At 44.4% G+C, this 26,324-nt stretch overlaps 1 protein-coding gene across 1 annotated transcript in view; it reads right to left on the bottom strand.

Moving 5' to 3' along the window:
* Positions 1 to 7,631: 7,631 nt before the first annotated feature.
* Positions 7,632 to 26,324, bottom strand: part of LOC306921901 (guanine nucleotide-binding protein subunit alpha-12-like) — a 40,165-nt gene continuing 21,472 nt past the window's right edge. The window contains exons 3-6 of the mRNA XM_079499208.1: positions 19,823 to 19,873; positions 18,506 to 18,706; positions 11,264 to 11,470; positions 7,632 to 10,148 (exon numbers count right to left, since the gene is read on the bottom strand). Coding sequence (XP_079355334.1) covers positions 9,987 to 10,148; positions 11,264 to 11,470; positions 18,506 to 18,706; positions 19,823 to 19,873 — 621 coding nt within the window. The 3' untranslated portion in view covers positions 7,632 to 9,986. The remainder of the gene's footprint in view (positions 10,149 to 11,263; positions 11,471 to 18,505; positions 18,707 to 19,822; positions 19,874 to 26,324) is intronic.

Below are 26,324 nucleotides of genomic sequence, written 5' to 3' on the forward strand. Positions count from 1 at the left end.
TGCAGTACACCGTCTGTACCACCAGATGGTGCTGTAGACTTTTAAAAAAATACTTAAGTTCAAAAATAGGCCTATTTGCCATTACAAATACTGAAGTAGGCCTATTCAAAAGCACAACAATTAGCTCACAATGTGCCCTGCTGCACTATTTTCACTATGTGAAATAGGGCTTAACAGTTTTCGTTTCCTACAAATGTATATAGTGGAATCAAAAGTACAATATTTTGTTGATAGTTGATTGATTGATTGATTGATTGATTGATTTATTTTATGAATATCTTTTACAACATTTATGAACTCGGGTGATTACTGGCACACGTGTGAGACACGTGTAAGTGTGAGACAGAGATGTTTTTTATTTTAAAATAAAATATTCCAAAAAAGTTTAATCAGTTAAATTAAGTCCATTAACATCTACAAATTACATCCTGCACATAATTGTACATTCATTCAAACTCCCAACTCAAGACTGGGGAGGGATTATGGGAGATTACATCCTAATATTTCTAAGGTTGTTATGTGTAGGCTATTATATATAATGTCATAATTATATATGGCACACTGACTATCACAAACATGAAAACATGGCACTTCATGTTAAAAAGGTTGCAGACCCCTGGCCTGCACTATAGTGTAGAGCCATGGGGGACTCATGGTCAACCATTATAACTTATTATAACTACCAAGAGAGAGAGAGAGACCCGGCCTTGGTTTCTCATTATTAAATATCAGAGTTCAGCTTTAGGTCCAATGAAAACAGCCTGAGGGGAATCAGTTTAACAAAAGTCATGAGACCACACATCCATGCACACACAGAGCAGTGTGCATGGATGATGAATGTATGCATGTGAGTGCTGGTGGGGTTTGTTGATATTAGAACAGTGAGCAGCATTCACCACTGTCACTTTTCTCATTAAATGCATTTGACGATCCGTGAACTCCAAGCTTTAGATTGCAATTAAAGTGTCCAGGCTTTGATTTGCCACTAATAATAATAATGTCTGTCATGTATATAGTCTAGCGTGTGCACGGCAGTGACGGCACACGCAAGCGAGCACTTGCACGCTCACAGTGCAGTGAGTACACACACACACACACACACACACACACACACACACACACACACACACACACACACACACACACACACACACACACACACACACACACACACACACACACACACATGCGTGCGTGGATGGTGGAGTGCACGACAAGGACAAAACGTCCTGTGCTGGAGAGGTTTCCTCGTGTTTCGGTGCCACTGGGGAGACAGTTTTCCACTCCTTTACACTCCCCTCTCCTCCCTTCTGAAGCCATGTATAGGACCCTGCAGGAGGTGGTCTGGGTTTCTCTGATGTGTGTGTGTGTGTGTGTGTGTGTGTGTGTGTGTGTGTGTGTGTGTGTGTGTGTGTGTGTGTGTGTGTGTGTGTGTGTGTGTGTGTGTGTGTGTGTGTGTGTGTGTGTGAGAGAGATGGGGGGGATGTCATTTTTCACAGTCGCTCCATTTAGTCTCAGAACAGGAAGTGGGTTCAACAGAGGAAACATGTCTCCCCTCCTCCTCCCCCTCCTCTTTTCCTCTCCTCCCTCCCTCACTCTGTCACTCTCCTTTTCTTGTGTTCTCTCTTCCTCCCTTTGTCTGTCCCACCCCCACACTGGCTTTAGGGCTAGGTCTCTCTCTCTCTCTCTCTCTCTCTCTCTCTCTCTCTCTCTCTCTCTCTCTCTCTCTCTCTCTCTCTCTCTCTCTCTAAAGCCTCAGTTATACTTAGTGCGTGCCGGTGTCGGTCGTGCTCAGTAAATAGCAGATCTACAAGCTCACAGCGCGTCACGAATGCGAGGCATTGTGAGCTTATATATCTGCAACAACACCAGTGTGCAACTAAGTATAAATCAATTATACACTCGTATAGGCTCTATCCTTTTATCTATGTACAAAGTATAGTGTGTGTGTGTGTGTGTGTGTGTGTGTGTGTGTGTGTGTGTGTGTGTGTGTGTGTGTGTGTGTGTGTGTGTGTGTGTGAGTGCGTGCGTGCGTACTACATAGATGTTAAATTACAGTCCAGTCACTGCCTACATAAATAAACCGTATGTTAAGCAGTGATTGTTAAAACAAAGCTAAAACGAGCCTCCCTCCCTCTCCCGAGACCTTGTTGCAGTCTGCTTTGTATCCCAGCAGCCTCTCTGATAAAAAGCCAAAGCAAAGGTCACACAGGCATTAGTACCAGCTACAGGGGAAGTTCAAAAACCCAGCTTTGCTGCCATGATTCAGTTTTATGGGCATGGTGTTTCTGGGCTGTAAAATCCTCAAGTGTACCACAAGGGTCCATTTGGTTACATTTTATTTTGTAAATTAACCACATGAACCCTATAGGGCCCTATCTTGCCTCTCGTTTGGCGGTGTATTGTTTTGGGTGGTACTTCTGTAAAGCACACAGATCATTACACCCATACAGAATAGTCAATGAATGATTACTCTTGGGCCTCATGATAGTTTGGTATGATGGGGTATTCCCTATAGTCTCCTATAGCCAGGAAGAGGCCATATACAGTAGTAGAGACTGGAGTCTCTTTAAATCTGTGATAACCCACAAATGGCCGAATGAGCTGGAAACGACATATAAGGTTACAGTAAGAGGAACTAGAGTGAGTTTTGGGGGAAATCGCTGAGTTTTCATTTGGTTCGTGACTGATGGCATTAGCAGATTAGCCTCATAATTACAGGTAATTACAGAAATGCACAAAGGGAACTCATGGTTATAGCCTCCAGGGCAGTACATCAATATGACAGGTGTTTCATCTCTATGCTTTGTGGCTTTGGCCAAAATGTTCTGCGTGTGTTCAAAACCAGTTTGGGACTTCCCTATAGAGGACATATGAAAACATTATTTTTCTCCTTGACAAAAGTACTGTCCCCCTTAAAGGCTGTTTTATACTCGTATAAGACAAAATGCCTGTCGACCTTGTCGCCCACCAAAATGGCATTGTCACGCTTCAAGGTCTTTCTAAGAAGTCTAAATGAGTCTCAAGGGCTAATTCACACTTTGTAGCCGAAGGCTTGACAGATTTCCATTAAGCTGTGTGGTCATTAGGGTTTGGGATCCGGAACCGGAGGAATCGGAGGATCCGGAATCGGTTCCGTCACATTTGGAACCGTTTGTGGAACCGTTTTTTTTATCAGAGCTGGTATGTGGACTTCACGTCTGCTATACAATTACCATAATACCGGTCTCAAACTTTGACATTTCAATGACCACCATTACAGAGTGTGTACAAATGGAACCATTGGGCCCGTAAGGGTCCATTTGTACACCCTCAGAGTTACAGACCTGTTAGGGCCCGTTTGCAACCCAAACCGTTAAAGATAACCACTAAGGAATCAGACAGTTAAGAGCCAACCCTAGCGGCCGTACCTTGCAGTATAAAGCCTGAGCCCTACTCACTCTGGCCTCCCGTACCTTGCAGTATAAAGCCTGAGCCCTACTCACTCTGGCCTCCCGTACCTTGCAGTATAAAGCCTGAGCCCTACTCACTCTGGCCTCCCGTACCTTGCAGTATAAAGCCTGAGCCCTACTCACTCTGGCCTCCCGTACCTTGCAGTATAAAGCCTGAGCCCTACTCACTCTGGCCTCCCGTACCTTGCAGTATAAAGCCTGAGCCCTACTCACTCTGGCCTCCATAGCATGATTTTCATAATAATCCGCCATTCCTGCCCACGCCGTCTGCCCTCTCTGCTTCCTTCCTCTCCCTCGTCTCTTGGCTTTCTGCACCTCTTCTGTGTTCTCCCTCGACCCGACAGACCTCTTCTCTGAGTCGAGCACCATTCATAACTCATGACAGTGTTGCGTGCCAAGAAAGCTGACTTGGCATGTTTTGCGGCACACATGCACGCACGCACGCACACCCACGCACACACGCACACCCACACGCACGCACGCACGCACGCACGCACACCCACGCACGCACGCACGCACGCACGCACGCACGCACGCACGCACGCCACGCATGCACGCACATTTTAGTTCTTTATTTGAATCCACAAATTACAATTAATTTTTACAAGGAAACAAATATAACGGGGTTGACAGTTCATGTTCACTTAAGGATACACGTGGCACCTCCTCCTCCACACAGACAAACTGCCTATAGCAGCCGAAACAGAACAGTATTTGGCAAGTTGTTTGGCTTTGCTCTTTGCCATGCCAGCTATTAGGCCACTCATGGTCAACTTATGCACATGGCCCAGGCTTCCAAATATCAGTATGGCAAATCTACAGTGATACCCCAGGTTTGTTATACTTCCAAGTAATGGTTGGTACTTAGAATGTTTATCTTGGAATGCCTGGTCCATGTACAAATCAAAGAACTCCAGAATCACTGTGAATTGTGACTGGTGTCAACAAAGACAACATCAGATGTATTTGGGATGTTAGCAAAGACATCGCATGCACAGCTAAACCAATCTGGTAACACTCTTGAATGTTTATACATTGCTGCACTAGATGGCACATATTTTCGAACTGCATCAGACACTAGGTCAACAATCCGGTCGTGGCGAGCAATATACATATTTTTGTATGCACTACATCCATTTGTTATGTGTGCGATGGATTGTAGGTGTTGTTCAGAATTATGATGGTTTATACAGAGTGGAGTGTGGGTGTCGGGATACCAGATGGACAGATTGTACTTGGTTGGTAATACTTGCAGTCTTGCTTTGATGGTGAATTTTAAAACATCCTCCCCAATAGCAGCATTTTTCACACACACACACACACACACACACACACACACACACACACACACACACACACACACACACACACACGCGCGCACACACACACACACACACACACACACACACACACACACACACACACACACACACACACACACACACACTCAGTAGACTATAGGATCAGGAGGATAAACCACCAACCTAGCATCAGTCTAAAGCAGGGGTGCCCACACTTTTTTTGACTTGAGAGCTACTTTCACAATGACCAGCTGAACAAGATCTTCTACCCACCAAAAACATTATCCCATTGCTGAAAATAGGTTAACTTAAAATTGTACCTGAGGGGGCTTTGGAATGGAATGGGAAATAGAGGGGGAAATTGAATTGGTAGTTCTTTCTTTTCTTTCTTTCATTTTCTTTGTGCGCAACACTCTTGAAAACAAAGTATTGCATTTATTTTTTATTTAAATGATATATTTTTAGGGGAATGTCATGTGGTTTACCTCCACACCCTTTGTTGTGATCTACAGTACTGGTAGATCACGATCTACCTTTTGGGCACCCCGGTCTAAAGCCTAAACAATATACTATCGGCCGCAGTTCAGTTGGGCAAGTCATAGACGTGAGTGTGCAGAAGTTCCGTTTACGCCTGTGCTTCCTGGCTGTGACACGTCACTGTCTTGACCTCTGGCTGTGACACGTCACTGTCTTGACCTCTGGCTGTGACATGTCACTTGTCTTGACCTCTGGCTGTGACACGTCACTTGTCTTGACCTCTGGCTGTGACACGTCACTGTCTTGACCTCTGGCTGTGACACGTCACTGTCTTGACCTCTGGCTGTGACACGTCACTGTCTTGACCTCTGTGTGACATGTCACTGTCTTAACCTCTGTGACACGTCCCTGTCTTGACCTCTGGTTGTGACACGTCACTGTCTTGACCTCTGTGTGACACGTCACTGTCTTGACCTCTGGCTGTGACACGTCACTGTCTTGACCTCTGTGTGACACGTCACTGTCTTGACCTCTGTGTGACACGTCACTGTCTTGACCTCTGGTTGTGACACATCACTGTCTTGACCTCTGTGTGACACGTCACTGTCTTGACCTCTGGCTGTGACACGTCACTGTCCTGACCTCTGTGTGACACGTCACTGTCTTGACCTCAGGCTGTGACATGTCACTGTCTTGACCTCTGTGTGACACGTCACTGTCTTGACCTCTGGTTGTGACACGTCACTGTCTTGACCTCTGTGTGACACGTCACTGTCTTGACCTCTGGCTGTGACACATCACTGTCTTGATCTCTGTGTGACACGTCACTGTCTTGACCTCTGCGTTTTCAAACAACGCGCCACACCGCCCACAGCAGGGCTTTCACAACCCAACTCCGTGGTTTCCCTTTCCGCGATGCGATGGCCCGAGAATATGCGCGGACAGTGGACACACGACATACAGTACACAGAGAAACAACACCACAACCGGCCCAGCACTAAAAACACACGGTCAGTGGGAAAAGATAGTGTGTGTGTGTCTCAGTTGGATCGCACTCCAACACAGATTTGTGGCGTCTACCATAGTAGAGTACAGATCCAGAGACAGCGAGAAATGGTTCAATCAGAATATCTTCACATCTTCATCATCGACTCAGTTTCTTTCTTTTCACCCTCCAACTTTCCTTGATACTTGATTCAATGATTCACTACTCGTAGATTTTTTTATAGTCATTTTTTATTTGTTTAAAACTCTATATTTCACAGGTCTCTCTCTCTCTCACAGCTGCTGGCCATTCCCACTCAGCAACAACATCCAGTGCAACGAAGACAAAACGTGAGACGCGATGAACCTCAACGTCAATCTGCAAAGGGTAGTTAGTAGGCTGTCGTACAGTGACGCCATTACAGAGGCTAGTGGCGTTTGTGACACAAGGTTAACCATGTTACACACACATGCACGCACGCACACACGTCTCAATCCAAAAGTCATACTGTGACTTCTTAGGGCAAAAGTGACCAATCGTTGACTTGAAGTGGGAGTAAATAAGTCACATGTTGGCGAGGGGTAATATGAGTTACCATTTTGTCCTTATAGGGACATAACTTCAACTGCGCTGAGTCGGCTCAGTCCGACGTCACACCGCTTGGCACGACGGCTCACTCGCCTGACGACTCCCTTGGCGATGCCACCCATGGCTAAAGTCTGCTTGAGCGCCACCAGCGTTGCGCCGTTTCTTTTGTGGACTGTCTAGGGTCTGAGAACTGGACTACATTCCTGGAATGCCAGCCAAGTCACAGTTTTTGAGGGTCGCTACGACTCGCTAGCCCCTCCTATATTCAGCTATAGTTTCCATTTTCATCTTACACAAACATTAAATTCCCATTGACAATGAATGGAGAATTTACGTCATATGTAGACGAGCAAATTGGCTATTTTTGTCCTACACAAAGATTAAATTCCCATTGACAATGAATGGATGATGTATGATGATAAGAGCGCCCCTCACTTCACACAGGTGTGATTTTTGGTCACAATATGACTTTTGAGGGTGAGACAGTGTTGCACGTACATGAACGCATGCACACACGGACGCACGTGCGCGCACACACAGTCACACACAGTCACACACACACACACACGCACGCACACACGCACAGGGTCAGTTCCGACATGTACAGTATTACTACAGTATATACAAGATGAAGAACATTCACACACACCCACATACATTCAAACACGCAGGTAGAATATACAGTTGATTACAGTATTACCACAAGGCGTATGGAAGTGCTCATCATTGCAGTTGAACCCTGTTATTGACCCCCCTCCCCCCCACCCCCCACGCTCCTTCCATCTACCATCATGTAACAGGAATGAGCTACATATTAAGTGCATCCCCCCCAAAAAAAAATAATAAGAAAAGAAAAATGTATACAATAAAACAAAGGGAAATACAATACAATAAAATAAAGTGGTAAAGTAATACACCATGGGGCTATCTCTAGACTGGAGGACTTATACATAGTGGTCTAGTTTGGCGTGGCCAGACTGTTGCCTCCCACAATGTTCAAATGTTTCCCGTCATACAGTCTGGAGCAACGGAAGCTCTGAAAATGATCAGAGGATGAAAGCGAATGTGACGCCTCCTCCCCGCTTCCGTTTCGTCTTTAAAGTCACGCAAATTTGTCCTACTTCAAATCAAAATAATTGAAGATTGCTGCTTACTAGAAATGGAAATTCTAAAATAAAGTGTAAAGATGTTTTAAAATACATGTAGTTCCAGACTCTATATAGCATTCGGAGATTGTGGAATAGTTGTCTGGCTACGCGAGACTAATAGTGGTCTGAAAGGTAGAAAGTAACACAGGGAAATGCAAGGTTTTTCCCACGTATAGGACCAGGAAAATCCTATTTTTTAAGTGTATAAATCGTCACTTTGAAGTTGAATTACATTGAGGATAATATCACTGTGCAGAGAGGAGCAGTTTCTTTGTGTACGTGTGTGCATGTCTGGGAGTGTATGTGAGAGAGACAGTGTGTGTGGGTGTGAAATGATACGTATGGTGTGTGTGTGTGTGTGTGTGTGTGTGTGTGTGTGTGTGTGTGTGTGTGCGCGCGCGCACACGCACGTGTGTGCGCGCGTGTGCGTGGGATATGTTTCTGTGTGTTAGAGTATAATTATGTGTGTGTGCGTGTGACTGTATGAGAGACAGTGGGTGTGAGCTGATATACGAGTGTGTGTGTATGTGTGTATGTGCTTGAATGCGTCTATGTGTGCGCACGCACGTGCGTGCGTGTGTGAGAGAGTTTCTTTTCAGCCCTGTAAGTCCTTTAATTCATCAGCCTCCTCTTTCCGCTGCTAGTAAAAGGAAGGTTAGGGAAGGAAGGCACAATCCCTCCATTGTACTGGAGACTCACTATCTGCAGCTGTTCATCTCTGCTCTACGACGGAGGGAGAGAGGGAGGGAGGGAGGGAGGGAGGGTGAGAGAGCGGAAGAATAAGAACAAGCGAGAGGTGGGGTGGTGGGGGTAAAGATAGTGAGGGTGGAGAGGTGGGGAAAGCAGCAGAGGGAAAAAGGTCAGCAGAGATACAGAGAGAGAGAGAGAGAGAGTCTCTTCCCTTTCCCAAGTTCATTGACAGCAACACTTGTGCAACCTTATCACACAGCGCAGCATATGACCACTGCTGGCCCCATTACTCCCATTAACCACTTAAACCCCCAGCAAGCCGTATCGTGGCGGGCAAAAGGCTTTTGCATAAAAAATAGCAGATCGACCAGCTAACAAGTAACAACGCAGCTGTGAGCTTGTCGGTCGGCTATTTTCTTGTCGGGCGGCATTCCCCCATAATAACAGAAAACCTAAAATACACAAGTACAGAGCCCTGAGGGACACCGGTCAGTCAACCATGTGGGGTTTAAGTGGTTAACGAACCACTACTTCAATCTTAAAGCCCTTTCCTCTCTTTCTCTCTGTCCTCTTCCTCTTCCATCACGTGTGTGTCAGGCTCTCTCTTCACATGCCTTCAGTTCCCATGTCCTTCTTCTACATCTCTCTCTCTGTTCCTCTTCTGTCTCTCTCTCTCTCTCTCTCTCTCTCTCTCTCTCTCTCTGTGTCTCTCTCTGTGTCTCTCAGTATTGTTTACCTGGTTAACCCTGTGCTGTACTGTAGCTTGCCACAGTGCTACATCAACAACCAACTGACTAATTTAGTGTGATGATGACATGGTATACTGTAGCTAAATGAGTCATGCTAATCTCACGAGGGGGGAAGAAAAACCGCACTTCCCATAATTCCAAGCTCTCTTTCTGAGTTTGCGTGGTGCCCTTTTGTCATATATGTAGAGGAACAATTTGTCTTTTCTCATTAGTTTTTTTTGTATTTCTTTCTTTTTAAACCGTGTGCATGAAAAAGTATACTATTTCAGGGAAGTCAGTGACTGCCCCTTTCCAACATGAAACACTGTTTCTGTTCGTTTTGGTTTGTGTCCTCAGGTTGTGGCTCAGGTTAGTGGCGCTTTGCCCCCTCTGGGATGATGTCCCACATGCTGGTTCCACAGGTTCAGGGGGCAGTCCGACGCACTCCTGGGAAGTTAAGCGTCAACTGACCCTTTCCACAGGTCAGTCTCAAAAGGTTCCGTCTCAAAGGACCTTTCAAACCGTCGCGGACGAGCCGCCGAGGCCATTCGTTTTAGTGGTGCTTCCGTCCAGAGAAATAGAAACCACGAGGCGGAGTTGGAGCGGAGCGCGGGGGGTCACTGCAGCATTATGTCCTTGAGGTTCTCCTGCAGGATGGTGTCCTTGACGGCGTGGAAGACAAAGCGGATGTTCTCTGTGTCCACGGCCGTGGTGAAGTGGTGGAACAGCGGCTTCGCGCGGTTGCGTCGCTTCCGGCTGAACGACTGCACCAGGAACGCCTGGAGAAAGGGCACACAGAGAGAGAGAGACACGGGGATGGATACAAGTCCATGAGAGAGAGAGAGAGAGAGAGTGTGTGTGTGTGTGTGTGTGTGTGTGTGTGTGTGTGTGTGTGTGTGTGTGTGTGTGTGTGTGTGTGTGTGTGTGTGTGTGTGTGTGTGTAGGGCTGTCAACATTATTGAACATTATGAAAAAAAGTTATTTATGTTTGGCTTTTAGGCTTCGTAAACAATAAAAAGCAAGGCTTTTGCACACCTACAGGCGACAGGTGCGTAGGAGAGGGTAAGGCTTCGTAAACAAAAAGTGCACATGGCAGATATGACAAATAAATAACACATATTTAATTACTTACTATACTATAATAGTGGAAATAGCCCATCTACAAGCTCAAGTAGATCTGTTATTTCCACCATTTTTAAATAAATAATTATTTCAACATAGAAATGAGTATGGCGATTATGCAGGATTATTGTGTGTAAAATCAAGCATTGCGACACCATCACGGCCCCGCCAAAATACTTTTTTTGATTCTACAGCTATAGTGTAGAATCATTCTGTCTTAACACAAACATTAAATGCCATTGACAATGAATGGAGAATTTACGTCATAAGTGTCTGAGCAAATCGGCTGTCGGTAAGTCGGTGGAAACTCTTGGCCAATAAGGGACCACCTTTCTTGGTGACATAACTAAGGTATGTTTCAAGGTTGACATAAGGTCAATAATTGATTAGAGCGCCCCTCACTTCACACGGGTGTGATTTTTACCTGTACACCATCTAGTCTGCGGGGTCTCCTCTGAACTCTATGGTAGTTACCTGTACATCTTCTAGTCTGCAGGGTCTCCTCTGAACTCTATGGTAGTTACTTGTACATCTTCTAGTCTGCGGGGTCTCTTCTGAACTCTGGTAGTTACCTGTACATCTTCTAGTCTGCGGGGTCTCTTCTGAACTCTATGGTAGTTACCTGTACATCTTCTAGTCTGCGGGGTCTCTTCTGAACTATATGGTAGTTACCTGTACATCTTCTAGTCTGCAGGGTCTCCTCTGAACTATATGGTAGTTACCTGTACATCTTCTAGTCTGCGGGGTCTCTTCTGAACTCTATGGTAGTTACCTGTACATCTTCTAGTCTGCGGGGGTCTCCTCTGAACTCGGGGAAGTGCTTGCGGATGTCCGCCACGCGGATCTTCTCCACCAGCAGGTCCGTCTTGTTGAGGAAGAGGATGATGGACACGTTGAGGAAGAGCTTGTTGTTGACGATGGTCTCGAAGATGTTCATGCTCTCCACCAGGCGGTTGGTCCTGCGGTCCTCCATCAACACCTGGCACGCACACGCACGCACGCACGCACGCACAAACAAACAAACAAACAAACAAACAAACAAACACACACAAACACTTTTAGAACTCACAATAGTAAATCTCTGCTGTCGGGCAGAAAACACTGCCTCATAAAAGTTGGTATTGTGACTTTATACAGTACATAGTCAGATACTTGAACGTGTCATTATATTATCATCACTTTACCCAAATACAGCTCAAGCGGAGTTGGAGGTTTTTGACCATTAATGTTGAGAGTTGTCCATCATTGACTAGAATGACGAAAAACCCGAGTTGGAGTTAGGTGGTTTGACCGACAGTTTGAGAGTCCAATGGTTTCAATATGTATAAAAACCCACACACAGACGTGCTCAATAGCACTGATTTTGGATAGATAGAAGAATAGTTGAACATTTTAGATGGTTGGTTTCTGACCCAACAGCGACAATCATGCCATCTGGACGAAGACACTTTGAGATGGGGAAAAGGTTCATTTTAGTAGAGGTTGTGTCCATTCGGCCGTTGTGCACTAAGCAAACTATCCTGCTGGTTTGCATATACTCTGGGGACTCTACGTATTGTCTTTGTGTTGTGTTGTGTATATTGCTATATCGTTATGTGTTTACTGTTTTCTGTTGAACAGACTGTGAAACGGAACATCCTTTTTAAATATGTCTGTCTGGTCCTTGATTCCCACCACAGTAACCTTGACGGCAGCCATAACAGCCCTTAAGCAGGACATGATGAGTGTGGAAACCACTGTACTGCACTGGAGCTGCCCTTGTTTTCCTATGGAGAAGGTGCCGACCCCAACCAACATTTACATTACATTACATGTATTGCCTCATTAGGGTTCGGATGAGGAACCGGAGGAATCAGAGGAACCGGAATCGGTTCCGCCACATTTGGAACATTTGTTAAAGCCGGTAAGGAAGCCGATAAAGAATCGGACCATTAAGAGGGAATCGGATTCGTTAAGGAACTAGTCTCGCGTGGCCAGACTGTTGCCTCTCGCAATTTTCAAATTCTTCCGTCTTATAGTCTGGAGAACTCTGATCATGAGTAAGCAATAAAGTGGAACTGAAGCCTCTTCCTCTTCCTGTTTTGTCTTACAGTCGCGCAAAGCTGATATTAATCGAAATCATCTAAGCATAGTATTTTAAAATATGTTTAAATATGTTCAGACTCTATATAGCATTCAGAGATTGTGGAGTAGTTGTCTCTGGCTATGAGAGACTATTAAGGAACTGGAATCGTTAAAATCCTAAAGCATCGCAACCCCATGCCCTCATTTGAGCTAAGCTGCTCGCTGTGTTATCTGTATCTCTTGAGCCTAAATTAGGGACTGGAGACTCACACCATCCTAGCTTTTAGCACGCACACGCACACACACACACACGCACACACACACACACACACACACACACACACACACACACACACACACACACACACACACACACACACACACACACACACACACACACACACACACACACACACACACACACACACACACGTTTAGCACTCACAATAGTATTTGACCATTTAACCTCTTATCACGTGCTGCCTCACTTTAATCCTAACTTGAACCCTCTCCACTTACAGGCCCACTACACCCTTATAGAAACCTATACACTTACAGGCCCAATGCACCTTATAGAAACCTAGTGTATACACTTACAGGCCCAATGCACCTTATAGAAACCTATACACTTACAGGCCCACTGCACCCTTATAGAAACCTAGTGTATACACTTACAGGCCCACTGCACCCTTATAGAAACCTAGTGTATACACTTACAGGCCCAATGCACCTTATAGAAACCTAGTGTATACACTTACAGGCCCAATGCACCCTTATAGAAATCGGCCCCCAAAACAACACCCTGACACCTGAAATATTTGTCTCCACCAGGCCGAAGGCATGGGGAGAGAGTATGTTTTGCACTCCGTCCGTGTGTGTGTCCGTCCGTCCGTCCTTCCGTCCGTCCGTTACCAGCTAATCTCCGGCACCGTTAACCCGGTCGATGCCAAACTTTGCACACACACTCCCTGGATGCCAATGATGAACCTCTGCCCCACATTTTCCAGAACGGCCTGTTATAGCGCCACCATGAGGCAGCTTTTCACATTTTTTACCTAAAACTGCACCGATCTGCGTGAAACGTTGCATGCACACTCCCTAGAGGCCAAGGACAAATCTTTGACCTGCATTTTCCGCATCTGCCTTTTATAGCGCCACCAGGAGGCCGACTTTTGTAAAACACATTTTTGATATTACTCCTCCAGATTCTGTCCAAAAATCTCACAAATCGTTACACAGTATCTCTATGGTCATGTGCTGAAGTCGGATCTGTCCGATATTTCATATTCCATCCTAATTGGCTATAATTGGCTTTCACAGTTTGCAAGATTGCCCCGTTTTGAACAAAAGCCTCAAATCATGAACGCAGCATGCAATTTACGTGAAATCTTTCACACATTTTCTTATTAGGCTGAGGAATATATCCCACCCTTTTCACATTGGCCTGTTATAGCGCCACCAACAGGTTGATTTTTGCAAAACACATTTTTGGAACAAAATGCCTCAAATCATCCAATTGGCATCACCAGGCACTCTGCATTTCCTCAACAAAATGAAGAAAATTGTTGCAAAAAACTAACAAACAAAAAAACATGTTTATATTACTCCTAAACACTTTTTCTAGTCTCCTTTGTTATTGATGCAATAAACCAGTGATATTCACACAGTAAAATGTGTAAAAACAATTTCAGAGTTAAATTAGTCTTCATTTGTGTTTCAGATGAGCGTCTAAATGTATTTTTGGGGACTTGGAACTCCACTTTTTTGTTTGTTTTTTGTTTTGTTTTTGCTCTTACAGAATACAATAGTTTCATTGACAGTTTCAGGACAGCAAAAAACATTTGCAACAGAACTGTAGACATTTGGTCTACAGTTGAGGTACAACATTTGCTTCGCACGCACGCACGCACGCACACACACAGCACATAAACATCCTTTGTTTGTCCTTGGGTTGAGTTATGTATTAACTTAAGATTTCGGGACTTGTCATTGGGACTTTTGAAATAATACAGCCAAACAATGACAGAAGGCTTTATCGGCCCAGACGCGACCACAGTTGAACGAACAGTCAAGGTTTGGCTCAGCCAAGTTCCAAACACAAAGACCGCTCTGTTTTAAACCTCTGATGTCGCGTCAGCACTGCGGGCTCTTCTCGTTCAGTGTCCACTCGTCAGTGGTGGAAGATTTACTCACAATTTGTAAAAGTACTTAAAGTACCAAAAGTAAAAGTACTAATTTTGCAGAATATCCTGTTCAAAACTGTTCAACATGTATTTTCAAATTTTCAAAAATTGACACACATCTTCCACACCACCACACGAAGTGCAGTGCCCTATGGAGGGCTAAAACTGCCATATCTAAAAATAAATAAATAATTGAATAAATAAATGCAAAAATAAATAAATAAATATGCAAAGAAATATATAAATCAATAATTAAATGTATTTAAGTGACTATTTATTTATTTATTTTTATTTATCTACACATTTAAATGTACATTTAAATACGCATTTAAATACGCATTTAAATGTACCTTTAAATACGCATTTAAATGTACATTTAAATATGCATTTAAATTCCCCTTTAAAATGCACATTTAAATGCACATTTAAATGCACATTTAAATGCACATTTAAATGTGTATTTCAAGCTGCTTTTCCCAAAGGTCTATTTCATGAACCATATGTTAATGAGGGGGTGGACCTTGATGATGTCACTCACTGACCGGGTGGAACTTGATGATGTCACTTAACAACCATTGGATAATCTATGTAGGAGCTCAGAGATCGACTGTACTTGTCTGTTTTCCCAGGAAATTATGATAAATAAATACAGATACAATATTATCATAACCATAATAAATCGCAAGTGTCTGCTTACTCATAGAATAAGTTACAATGAACAGCAACATGAGTTCAATATGAAAGGTTAATTTCTTTCCCCCACACCACGACCATATCCCCCCTCCCAACACAACAATGTCCCCCAGGTTAATTCTCAGTCAGGGTGGTGGTCCCCAGGTTGATTCTCAGTCAGGGTGGTACGTGGTCCCTGGTTCATAATCAGTTGAAAACCCCTGGTGTACAATGGTGTGCAAAATGCTTTAAAAAGCCTTAACATCTAAAGAGCACTTACAAAATGTCTGCATTCATATGTTTGCCTGGGCATACACATACAGTGTGCAATCAGAGATATATGATAAATAAATACAGATACAATATTATCATATGGTGGTAGTAAAGGTAAACAAGTGATGGTGTACAGCATGGGTTTTCAACAGGTGGTCCGTGGACCACTGGTGGTCCGTGAAGTTGTTGCATGTGGTCCCTGGACCCTGACCCTGCATTTAGTAATGTAGGAAAGTGAAGATTCGTATTTGAATTTATTGTATTGACCACAAGTTGAGAAACAATGCAGTAAATGATCTGGTGACAAATGATGACGCGTCGATGTTGTCAGTTACTGGGAAGTCGGATGTCAAGAACTTCCACAGAAAAGTGAGTTAGAATCTCAAGGGAAACCGGATTGCCTGGTTGAGTCACCATTAAGGAAATGTGCCCATAATCAATCGCAAGTGTCTGCTTACTCATAGAATAAGTTACAATGAACAGCAACATGAGTTCAATATGGAAGGTTAATTTTAATAATTTCTTTCCCCCACACCACGACCATATCCCCCCTCCCAACACAACAATGGCCCCCAGGTTAATTCTCAGTCAGGGTGGTGGTCCCCAGGTTGATTCTCAGTCAGGGTGGTACGTGGTCCCTGGTTCATAATCAGTTGAAAACCCCTGGTGTACAATGGTGTGCAAAATGCTTTAACCTTGACATCTGAAGAGCACTTACAAAATGTCTGCATTAATATGTTTGCCTGGGCATACACATACAGTGTGCAATCAGAGATATATGATGTCCAATTTAGGCCAATACTTAATCAGTACTGCACACAAGAAGAATGTTACTGAGAATAAAATGTACTGATGTCAATGGTGCCCGACCAAGGTGGCAAAAAAACTGCCCACCTTTACCCAGTGCCAAGTTGTCCAGGTGCCCAGTTATCCTACCCCTAGGTGCCCTGTTGCCCCACTAAGAATTACTACTGAGAATAAAATGTACTGAGGTCAAAGGTAATCGACCAAGGTGCCAGAAAAACTACAACCCTGTACCTAGTGCCCACTCATCCAAGGTGCCAGAAAAACTACAACCCTGTACCTAGTGCCCACTCATTCAAGGTGTACAAGTGACCTGTCGATCCACTAAGTGTCCACTTGACCTGTAACCCTGTTACCCGTCTTTCTGATAAATTGAAAATGGAGGACCCTGATGTAAACAAACAAGTCTTAGTGTTTTTTCTGGTTTTATCCTCATAGCAGTTTTTGTCCTGTACCTTCATTTGAACTGTACCCAAATTATACAAACTGTGAATACAATTTTCAATCAATCAATCAATCAAACCCTTTCTTGTGTTCAATATTTTTAGCATTGTATTTGCAGTGGTGGAAAATATCTAGTACATTTACTTAAGTATTGTACCTAAGTAGGCTACAAGTTTGAGGTATTTGTTGAGATATACACAGTTTAATATGAAAACCTGCATATTCCGTCAGTCAGCGTCACGCCTCCATATATAGTCAACAGTCCACACCTCATGACATCACACCTCGTGACATCATGCCTCGTGACATCACGCCTCGTGACATCACGTCTCGTGACATCACGTCTCCATATATGGCCATCTCCATATATGAAGATCATGACACTGACCTCATCAAACCCTGGATAGGCATACATGGAGAAGACTGGATCATCACCTAGATCTGCATATGGAGCCGGCCAGCAACTCTACATCTGACCTCTAACTCAAACCCTTAGATCTCTATATGGAGCTGACCTGTTCTGACATTCCATATGTTGATCCTTCTCCACCTCTCCTTCCTGTTCTGACATTCCATATGTTGATCCTTCTCCACCTGTCCTTCCACTTCGATGTCTCCCTTTTGACTGATACCTGTCCATGCAACAGGCGCGAAGATTAAGGCCCGTACACTCAAGACACTGCCCCCGCTGCCACCCTTATATCTCCATATATGGAGTTGACCTGTTCTGACTGGAGTTGTCCTGTTCTATATGTTGATCTGACCTCTGACCTCATCAAACCCTGTACACTCAAGACACGCTCCATATATGGCCAGTACAGAATTCATTCCATATGTTGATCTGACCCCCCATGCCAAAGCGCCAGCGGCCCAGCAGTCTGCCGTCACCCAGGCGGATGCGTGCAAGGAGGTCTTACTGGTACTTTACTTGAGTATTTTCTAATACCAATACTTTTACAAATCCCAAAATTATAGCCTACTTTTACTCCATTACATTTATTTGAAAACTTTAGTTACTAATTCATTTGTAGATTTTGATTATTATTACAAAACTTACATACAATAGCCCTAGCATATATAGATTTTGGGCATTTAAAAATAGCCGATCTACAAGCTCACATGGGCCGCGATGCGACACATTGTGAGCTTGGGGAGATCTGCTATTTTCAAAAGATTTTTATACATTTAGGACACTTTTACTTTGGGTACTTTAAGTACATTTTGATGCCAATAACTTAATTAAAAAAAGATATATATTCAAAACAAACTAAAATTAAATTAAATGTAAAATCCAAAACTATATGCTAGTGGCTGGATGGGATCTTTTGGTGTTTGATTGCTCTGGGTTAGATTGCTAATGGCTGAATAGGAAAGACACACCCTCATTAGGAAAGACACGCCCCCTCATTAACATACGGTTCATGAAATACACCCTTGGGAAAAGCAGTCATGGAGAGTTCTTTTGTTTTTGTCGCATTCCTGAGCCAATAAATGTGTGTGTGTGTGTGTGTGTGTGTGTGTGTGTGTGTGTGCGTGTGTGTGTGCGTGCGTGCGTGCGTGCGTGCGTGGTGTACCTGGTCATACTCCGACGATGACACCATAAACAATATGGAGGTGATGCCGTCGAAGCACTGGAACCATTTCTGCCTCTGGGACCTCTGTCCCCCGACGTCCACCATCTTGAACGGGATCTTCTTGATCACAAAGTCGTGTTCCACTATGCCCTTTGTGGCCTTCCTCGCAAACAAGATGTCCTGCTTGCTGGGAAGGTAATTCTGAGAGAGAGACACACACACACACACACACACACACACACACACACATAACAAGATGGCAGATGCTAGGTTCATTGTTTACCTGGCATCCTATAGCCTAGTTTCAATGTACAACAGTACAGATTATTATTTTGATAGCATATATTGTTTAGACTGATGCTAGGTTCTTGGTTTACTCTTGGCGCTACTAGTTTACTGAGGCACTACACTGTCTCTCAGCATCTGATGTATGTGTTGTTTACCTTGCTTAGTCGCTCTGGATAAGAGCATCTTATAAATGCCAAAACTGTAAATTGTTGAGATGCAGCTCAAACGACTGTCTGTGTAGTTGTATGTTACCAGTAAGACGCCCTTTAAGGCGAGGTCGCACTGAAACAACAGGTCTGGGAATGCCCATAATTAGTAAGGCCAGCCCAGTTAGGGCCCAGGTAGGGCCGGGTCTTAATTTTCAGGCCGGTTGAGAACTCTAGTTTTCGCCAGCTGCCGGGCACGGCTGCACTAATAACTTTGGGGCCCGTCTAGAGTTTGATTGGACAGGTATCAGTCAAAACGGAGACATCGAAGAGGAAGGACGGGTGGGGAAGGATCAACATATGGAATGTCAGAACTGGTCAGCTCCATAAGCGAATCAACTATATGTACATCTCAAGACTAGGGTTGGGATCCAGAACCGTATCAAACGTTGAGAAACCGGTTCTGAAAATGTTTATCACACAGTCAGAGCTGGCATGTGAATCTCACATCTACTATCTACTATACAATTACAAATACCTGTGGTTCTCAAACCTTTTAATTTCAAGGACCACCACAAGTTTACAAATGGAACCCATTTGTACACTCTCAGAGTTACAGACCTGTAAGGGTCCTTTTGGAACCCCCTGCAGCCTGCAGTATATAGGGATCGTTAAAGGGAACCGCTGAGGAATCGGACCGCTAAGACTACAGGGAATCGTTAATACTACAGGGAATCGTTAAGACTACAGGGAATCGTTAAGACTACAGGGAATCGTTAAGAGACCAGAATCATTCAAAAAGGATCCCAACCCACTCAAGATTGACTTGTTTTTATTTTGCAGTTCTGAGAAGCACAGAAATAGAATTTTTAACATGACTCACCAGTTGACCGATGCGGTCCAAGTTATCCAGGAAGTATTTGACGGACTCACTCTGCAGAGAAGGAAGAAAGAATAGCCATTAAAAGCTGAGTCATACTAATAATGTCATATCTCCTGCTCTTTCCTGCCTTGCCTTAAAAAATTGAAATAAAAACAAAGTAAAAAGAAAAGAAAAAAAAGCTGAGTCATCCTATGATAAACCCTTACTCTGATTATGAGAATAACTTGATGAAACCGCTTGAGGGAACACAACTGCTCCATTAACCCATTAAGACCTGAGGCCGGATCTACAAATTCTACTGATTCTACAAATAAACGCCTTCTAAATTTGAGTAGTTATCAAACTGTGACCTCCACATTGATATATATTTGGCAGACTTCCCCATTTGAGAAGATCTACAAGCTCAAAATGAGCTATGCATTGAGACTGAGATTGTAGATCTGCTATTATCGCTAATACTGAACGCAAAATAAAATAAGAACTGTTTTCCCCTATACTGGAACGCCCAAAATACGCCACGGAAAGTGGTTGACAGTGGTTAATAATGGATATATTGAATTAATTATTAAACAATTTGATACAGTCTCTACATTAACAGCTATTATTTTAGTTTTGAGTTTAACTTATGCAATTATTTATTAATTTGCTACATTTTACGACGGTTTAAAAATCAAACCGATGAAAAGAAGTCAGAGCAAACAATTGGGCTGCTTAAAAAGTCCTGTCTTTGCGCTGATGAGTTTTAAAATGAATCTGCCTCTCTCTCTCCCAAAATCACGGACACACGCACGCACGCACGCACGCACGCACGCACGCACGCACGCACGCACGCACGCACGCACACAGAACAGGAAACAGCTGTGTGTGTGAAAATGTGCTGGAGAGAGACATGGGGGTGGGAGGGATTAACAGACAGAGACAGAACAGAGTTACAAAGTCATTCTGCCTCCCATCACACACGCACGCACGCACGCACGCACGCACGCACGCACGCACGCACGCACGCACGCACGCACGCACGCACGCACGCACGCACGCACGCACGCACGCACGCACGCACGCACGCACGCACGCACGCACGCACGCACGCACGCACGCACGCACGCACGCACGCACGCACGCACGCACGCACGCACGCACGCACACACGCACACACACACACACACACACACACACACACACACACACACACACACACACACAGCACAACTTGACATAAGAACCATTTCCACCAGTTTTATTGAGAAGAACCTTCTACAAAAAAAGCCCACCAGCTGAGAATCAGTATTTTTGTCAGGTGTCCATGTCTCTATGAGCTGTGCGTCGCTCCCCCCCCCCTACCCACCCCCCCCTGTCAGCCAGAGCAGCAACGACCAGGAAACACAACCCCTGTGACCCCCAGCGTTGACCTACAATGTCACCGCAGCATAGGAAACAAAGAAAGGGACTCTGGTGGTCCGGCAGAAATGATGGCCAGGGGGACGGGGGAGGGACAGGGGGACTATTGGGGACGGGGGTACTGGAGCAGATGAGGGGAATTCCCAGAGATATTTAAACTGTTTCTCAACATCTGGTCTGGGAGTCCACCAGGGGGTCCCAAAAAATTAACCCTTAAGGTGGTTGCACACTGGACGCGTTTTTCGGAAAACCGATGGAGAAACGCCGCTAAAAGTCCGAAAATCGTGCCCTGTGTGTGGGGACCTTAACTCTGGGTCTGTGTGTGGACCTTAACTCTGGGTCTGTGTGTGGACCTTAACTCTGGGTCTGTGTGTGGACCTTAACTCTGGGTCTGTGTGTGGGGACCTTAACTCTGGGTCTGTGTGTGGACCTTAACTCTGGGTCTGTGTGTGGACCTTAACTCTGGGTCTGTGTGTGGGGACCTTAACTCTGGGTCTGTGTGGGGACCTTAACTCTGGGTCTGTGTGGGGACCTTAACTCTGGGTCTGTGTGTGGGGACCTTAACTCTGGGTCTGTGTGGGGACCTTAACTCTGGGTCTGTGTGTGGACCTTAACTCTGGGTCTGTGTGTGGGGACCTTAACTCTGGGTCTGTGTGTGGACCTTAACTCTGGGTCTGTGTGTGGGGACCTTAACTCTGGGTCTGTGTGTGGACCTTAACTCTGGGTCTGTGTGTGGGGACCTTAACTCTGGGTCTGTGTGTGGGGACCTTAACTCTGGGTCTGTGTGTGGGGACCTTAACTCTGGGTCTGTAAATCGTGCCCTGTGTGTGGGGACCTTAACTCTGGGTCTGTGTGGGGACCTTAACTCTGGGTCTGTGTGTGGACCTTAACTCTGGGTCTGTGTGTGGACCTTAACTCTGGGTCTGTGTGTGGACCTTAACTCTGGGTCTGTGTGTGGACCTTAACTCTGGGTCTGTGTGGGGACCTTAACTCTGGGTCTGTGTGTGGACCTTAACTCTGGGTCTGTGTGGGGACCTTAACTCTGGGTCTGTGTGTGGACCTTAACTCTGGGTCTGTGTGTGGACCTTAACTCTGGGTCTGTGTGTGGACCTTAACTCTGGGTCTGTGTGTGGACCTTAACTCTGGGTCTGTGTGGGGACCTTAACTCTGGGTCTGTGTGTGGACCTTAACTCTGGGTCTGTGTGGGGACCTTAACTCTGGGTCTGTGTGGGGACCTTAACTCTGGGTCTGTGTGGGGACCTTAACTCTGGGTCTGTAACTCTGAGAATGTACAAATGGAACTATTTTCTTTTCCTTCTTTGGGACTCCATTTGTACAACTCTCTTACAGATGCTGAATTGATTAATTTGGGGGAGAACTAGTGTATTAAAAACACATGCACACATAGATAAACCACATACACACTACATGCACACATACAGGCAGACACACATACATTACATATACACTTGTTCGTGTATGAATTTAACACAAACACAGCATACAAAATGCGTACAAATGGAACTACAAATGCAACCAAAATTAATTAACCAAATAGATTTTGTTATCTCCAACTCTAACTTTTTGTTTATTTATTTTTTTACTTGATCATACTACAGCATCACACCAAAGCATCAAAAGTACCAGATCTAAAAGCTCAAAACAAGTGTAGATCTGTTACTAACTTTTGTTAGTTTTACATTTTAATCCTGTTTGACAGTTTTGGACATATGAGTTTTCCAGCCGACATTTGACATTTACAAATGGACACATCAACATCTGCACATTGATTACTTTTGATCATCATGAGTGTTAAAAGGAATCAACAAACAATACTATAAAAATGGTCAAACATTGGCCAAATTGTCAAATAATGAAGAAACGGGCAAACTCTCTGGAAATAGCCGATCTGCAGTACAAGCTCAAACGCCTGTAGATTGGCTATTTTCACAATATTTATCCGCGGCAACGAGTCCAACAAAATGTAATGCCTCAACTTCTATACACTTCTATACACATGTAACCCATGTGGATTATAGGGCTACTAAAAACAATCCTATTTATGTAGTTTAGGTGTAGTTGCATTCCGTTTCCACTAGGGGGGCACTATACCCTGTCCCTGCAGAATAGTCTAGTAGAGGAAGCTACATCCTGGTACTAAAGCTACATCCTGGTACTTCCAGAACATTCCACTCGTTTTCTTGGAAAAAGATGGTTTGATGATAATCTACAGAGACAACTCTTGAGTCCCAACTGTGATCCTGAAGGAGAGAATTCAGTGAAGTATTGTGTGAAGTGTGTTGAAATCCCTGATTGGTTTTTTGACAACCCAGAGAAACCCCAGTCTGAATTCTGATGGCGAGCTTAGTCCAGTGAAGTGATCGACGTCTGTGCATGGTTGTGGAGCGGTGTGGCCAACCGCAGGACCAGCTACAGAGGATCCGTCTGTTCACAGTTTCATCGACAGATACAGATAAGAACCACTGCTGTCTCTGCCCGAGCAGCAGTCCCCTCACTCACGTATACTGATACCTCCGCCGAGGTCTATCTACATACACCCACGTATACTGACACCTCTTCCCGAGGTCTCTACGCACACACACCTTGAACTGAGAAACTGAGGAACTAACACACACTAGTGGATCCATACATCCTTAACAAAAGGGAACAAGGGTAAGGGTTTTAACACCCTAAAGAACATTTCATCATTCATTTTATTTCAAGAGCTCTCTTTCTTATTTTCTATATTGCAGCGCTGCAACTGTATCTTGTGTATTGTTGTTTAATTGACAGATACTATGCTGAGGCAATAAATGCTGTCAATACTGTTCAACTCAACTAAACATTCAACTCTTATTTAAGGGTAACCACTAAACGGACCTAGGTAGATGTCTGGCGCCTCTTGTTCTCTGACATCGGGGTGGGATAGGGGGCGCTACACAAAAGTGGCGAGCTAGCCAGGAGTGGTTTTAATTGATTTCCACTTGAAAGTTGAACAGATTGACACTTTTATTGCACTCTTTGGTGAATACTGTTACCATAGCCATGGATGTGATTCAGGCTGAAAACGTAAAAATACCCAATTCCGTCATAGTAAGCGGTGTAATTGGTGACGATTCTGAAGTTGTTGAACATCTATCGCATTTTGGTTCTGTTGAGAGGGTAATTGATGTGCCCAGTGTCACAGGGAAGGATAGAACCACACTCATTGTGGAATTCAAAACAGGTGCTCCCATCGAGCTACTAAAAAATGAATTGCCCTGCAAAACACCTAGTCATCAACCAAATGTGATTTACGACATTCAGCTTTTGTCAGAGTGGTATACTGCTAACAGAAGCGCAAGCTTAACTGATAGTTACTTAACTGATCTTAAAGGTATTGCTAAACTAAGTGGAGCAGATTTTGAGAAGGTTTTGCTAGAAGAGCTGGCTAAAATTCAAAAGTCAACTAAAAGTAGCACAACTGAATCAGAACTTGGTGCAACAATTAACCAGGAAAAACAGTCTGCTAGCAGCACAGCCCAAACTGAATCAATAACTACTGACAAACAAACCCCTATTAATATAGGCTCCGACTCATCCGACTCACTCCCATCCGCTGTAGGTGCAGAAGCATCCTCCCTACATAGGAAGCACGCCCTGTACTTATCCCCTGAACAACTCACCACACCTGAAGTCCAAAAGGTAGTGGTTGAACACATCATTAAGAGCAATGAACTGTCTTCACAGTGGCATGGTCATTCTAAGCTTAGACCGTTCTCAGGAAAAAGCCCATGTCCACAATATGAGTCTGATTATGATACATGGCGCAGTAATGTAGAGTTCCAGCTCACAGATGCTACAGTGTCTGACAAACACGCAGTCCGAAGAATAGTAGAAAGTCTTCTTCCACCTGCTGCTAACATTGTAAAGCACCTTGGATCTAAGTCTACTTCCCATGACTATCTCCACCTACTCGACTCAGCGTATGGCACTGTGGATGACGGAGACGAGCTTTTTGCTAAATTCCTGCATATTAATCAGGACCTTGCCGAAAAGCCTTCAGCATATTTACAACGATTACAGACAGCCCTCAGTAAAGTTGTTAAAAGAGGTGGCATCGTTGCCAATGATTCAGAACGCCAGCTGCTTAAACAATTCTGCAGAGGTTGTTGGAATAACGACTTGATTACCAACCTCCAGCTTGAGCATAAAATCAAACTTGATCCACCGTCATTCGCCGAGTTTCTCCTCATGTTACGCACTGAAGAGGACAGGCAAGCTGCTAAGTCCAGCCGGATGAAACAGCATTTAGGCATCCATAAGACCAAAGCCCAGTCAAACTCTCTTAGAGTGGAAGAGTATGACACTGATGATACTGACACGGCAACTGCTGCAGATGGAGCATCTCCTCTAAATGCCCAGAAATTGGAAAAGCAACTTGCAAAGTTACAATCCCAAATGGCTTCCCTGAAAGCAGCATTTGATAAAGGTTCAAACCAGACATCTGCTAAGCCAAATAAAAAAACAAAGTCTACAGCCAAGGCCTTCGCTGAGGAAAAGGGCTCATCCACCGGCTGGGCCAAAGTCACAAAGAAGCCTCGACCATGGTATTGTTTCAGCTGTGGCGAAGATGGCCATATCGCACCCTCTTGCCCCAACGAAGCAAACCCTGAACTAGTCGCAGTGAAGCGCACAGAGTTCAAACAAAAACAAAAGGCCTGGGAGGAACAAAATCAGCAATATTTAAACTGACATCAGTTCCTGACGAGGGACAGCCAGGAACTGAACCGAAGGGATGTCCCAAAACTAAAACTCAGACTAAGGCATCCATTCAATCTCATGATGCAGTACACCAGATTAAACTACCTAAGGGGCTTGTAGGACAGAAGTATACAGCTAATGTCACGGTGGCAGGGGTTATTTGTAATTGTCTCCTTGACACCGGTTCACAAGTGACCACCATCTCAGCTTCGTTCTACAAGACTAATCTCTCAGAGACACCCATCCAACCCATCGATACCCTAGAGGTTGAAGGCGCTAATGGCCAAAATGTCCCATACTTAGGCTATGTGCCCCTCAGTCTTAAGTTTCCCAAAAACTTTATCGAAACAGAGCCTGAAGT

Source organism: Electrona antarctica (genome assembly GCF_951216825.1).
Source record: "Electrona antarctica genome assembly, chromosome: 4".
In the NCBI taxonomy this organism is placed as follows: domain Eukaryota; kingdom Metazoa; phylum Chordata; class Actinopteri; order Myctophiformes; family Myctophidae; genus Electrona; species Electrona antarctica.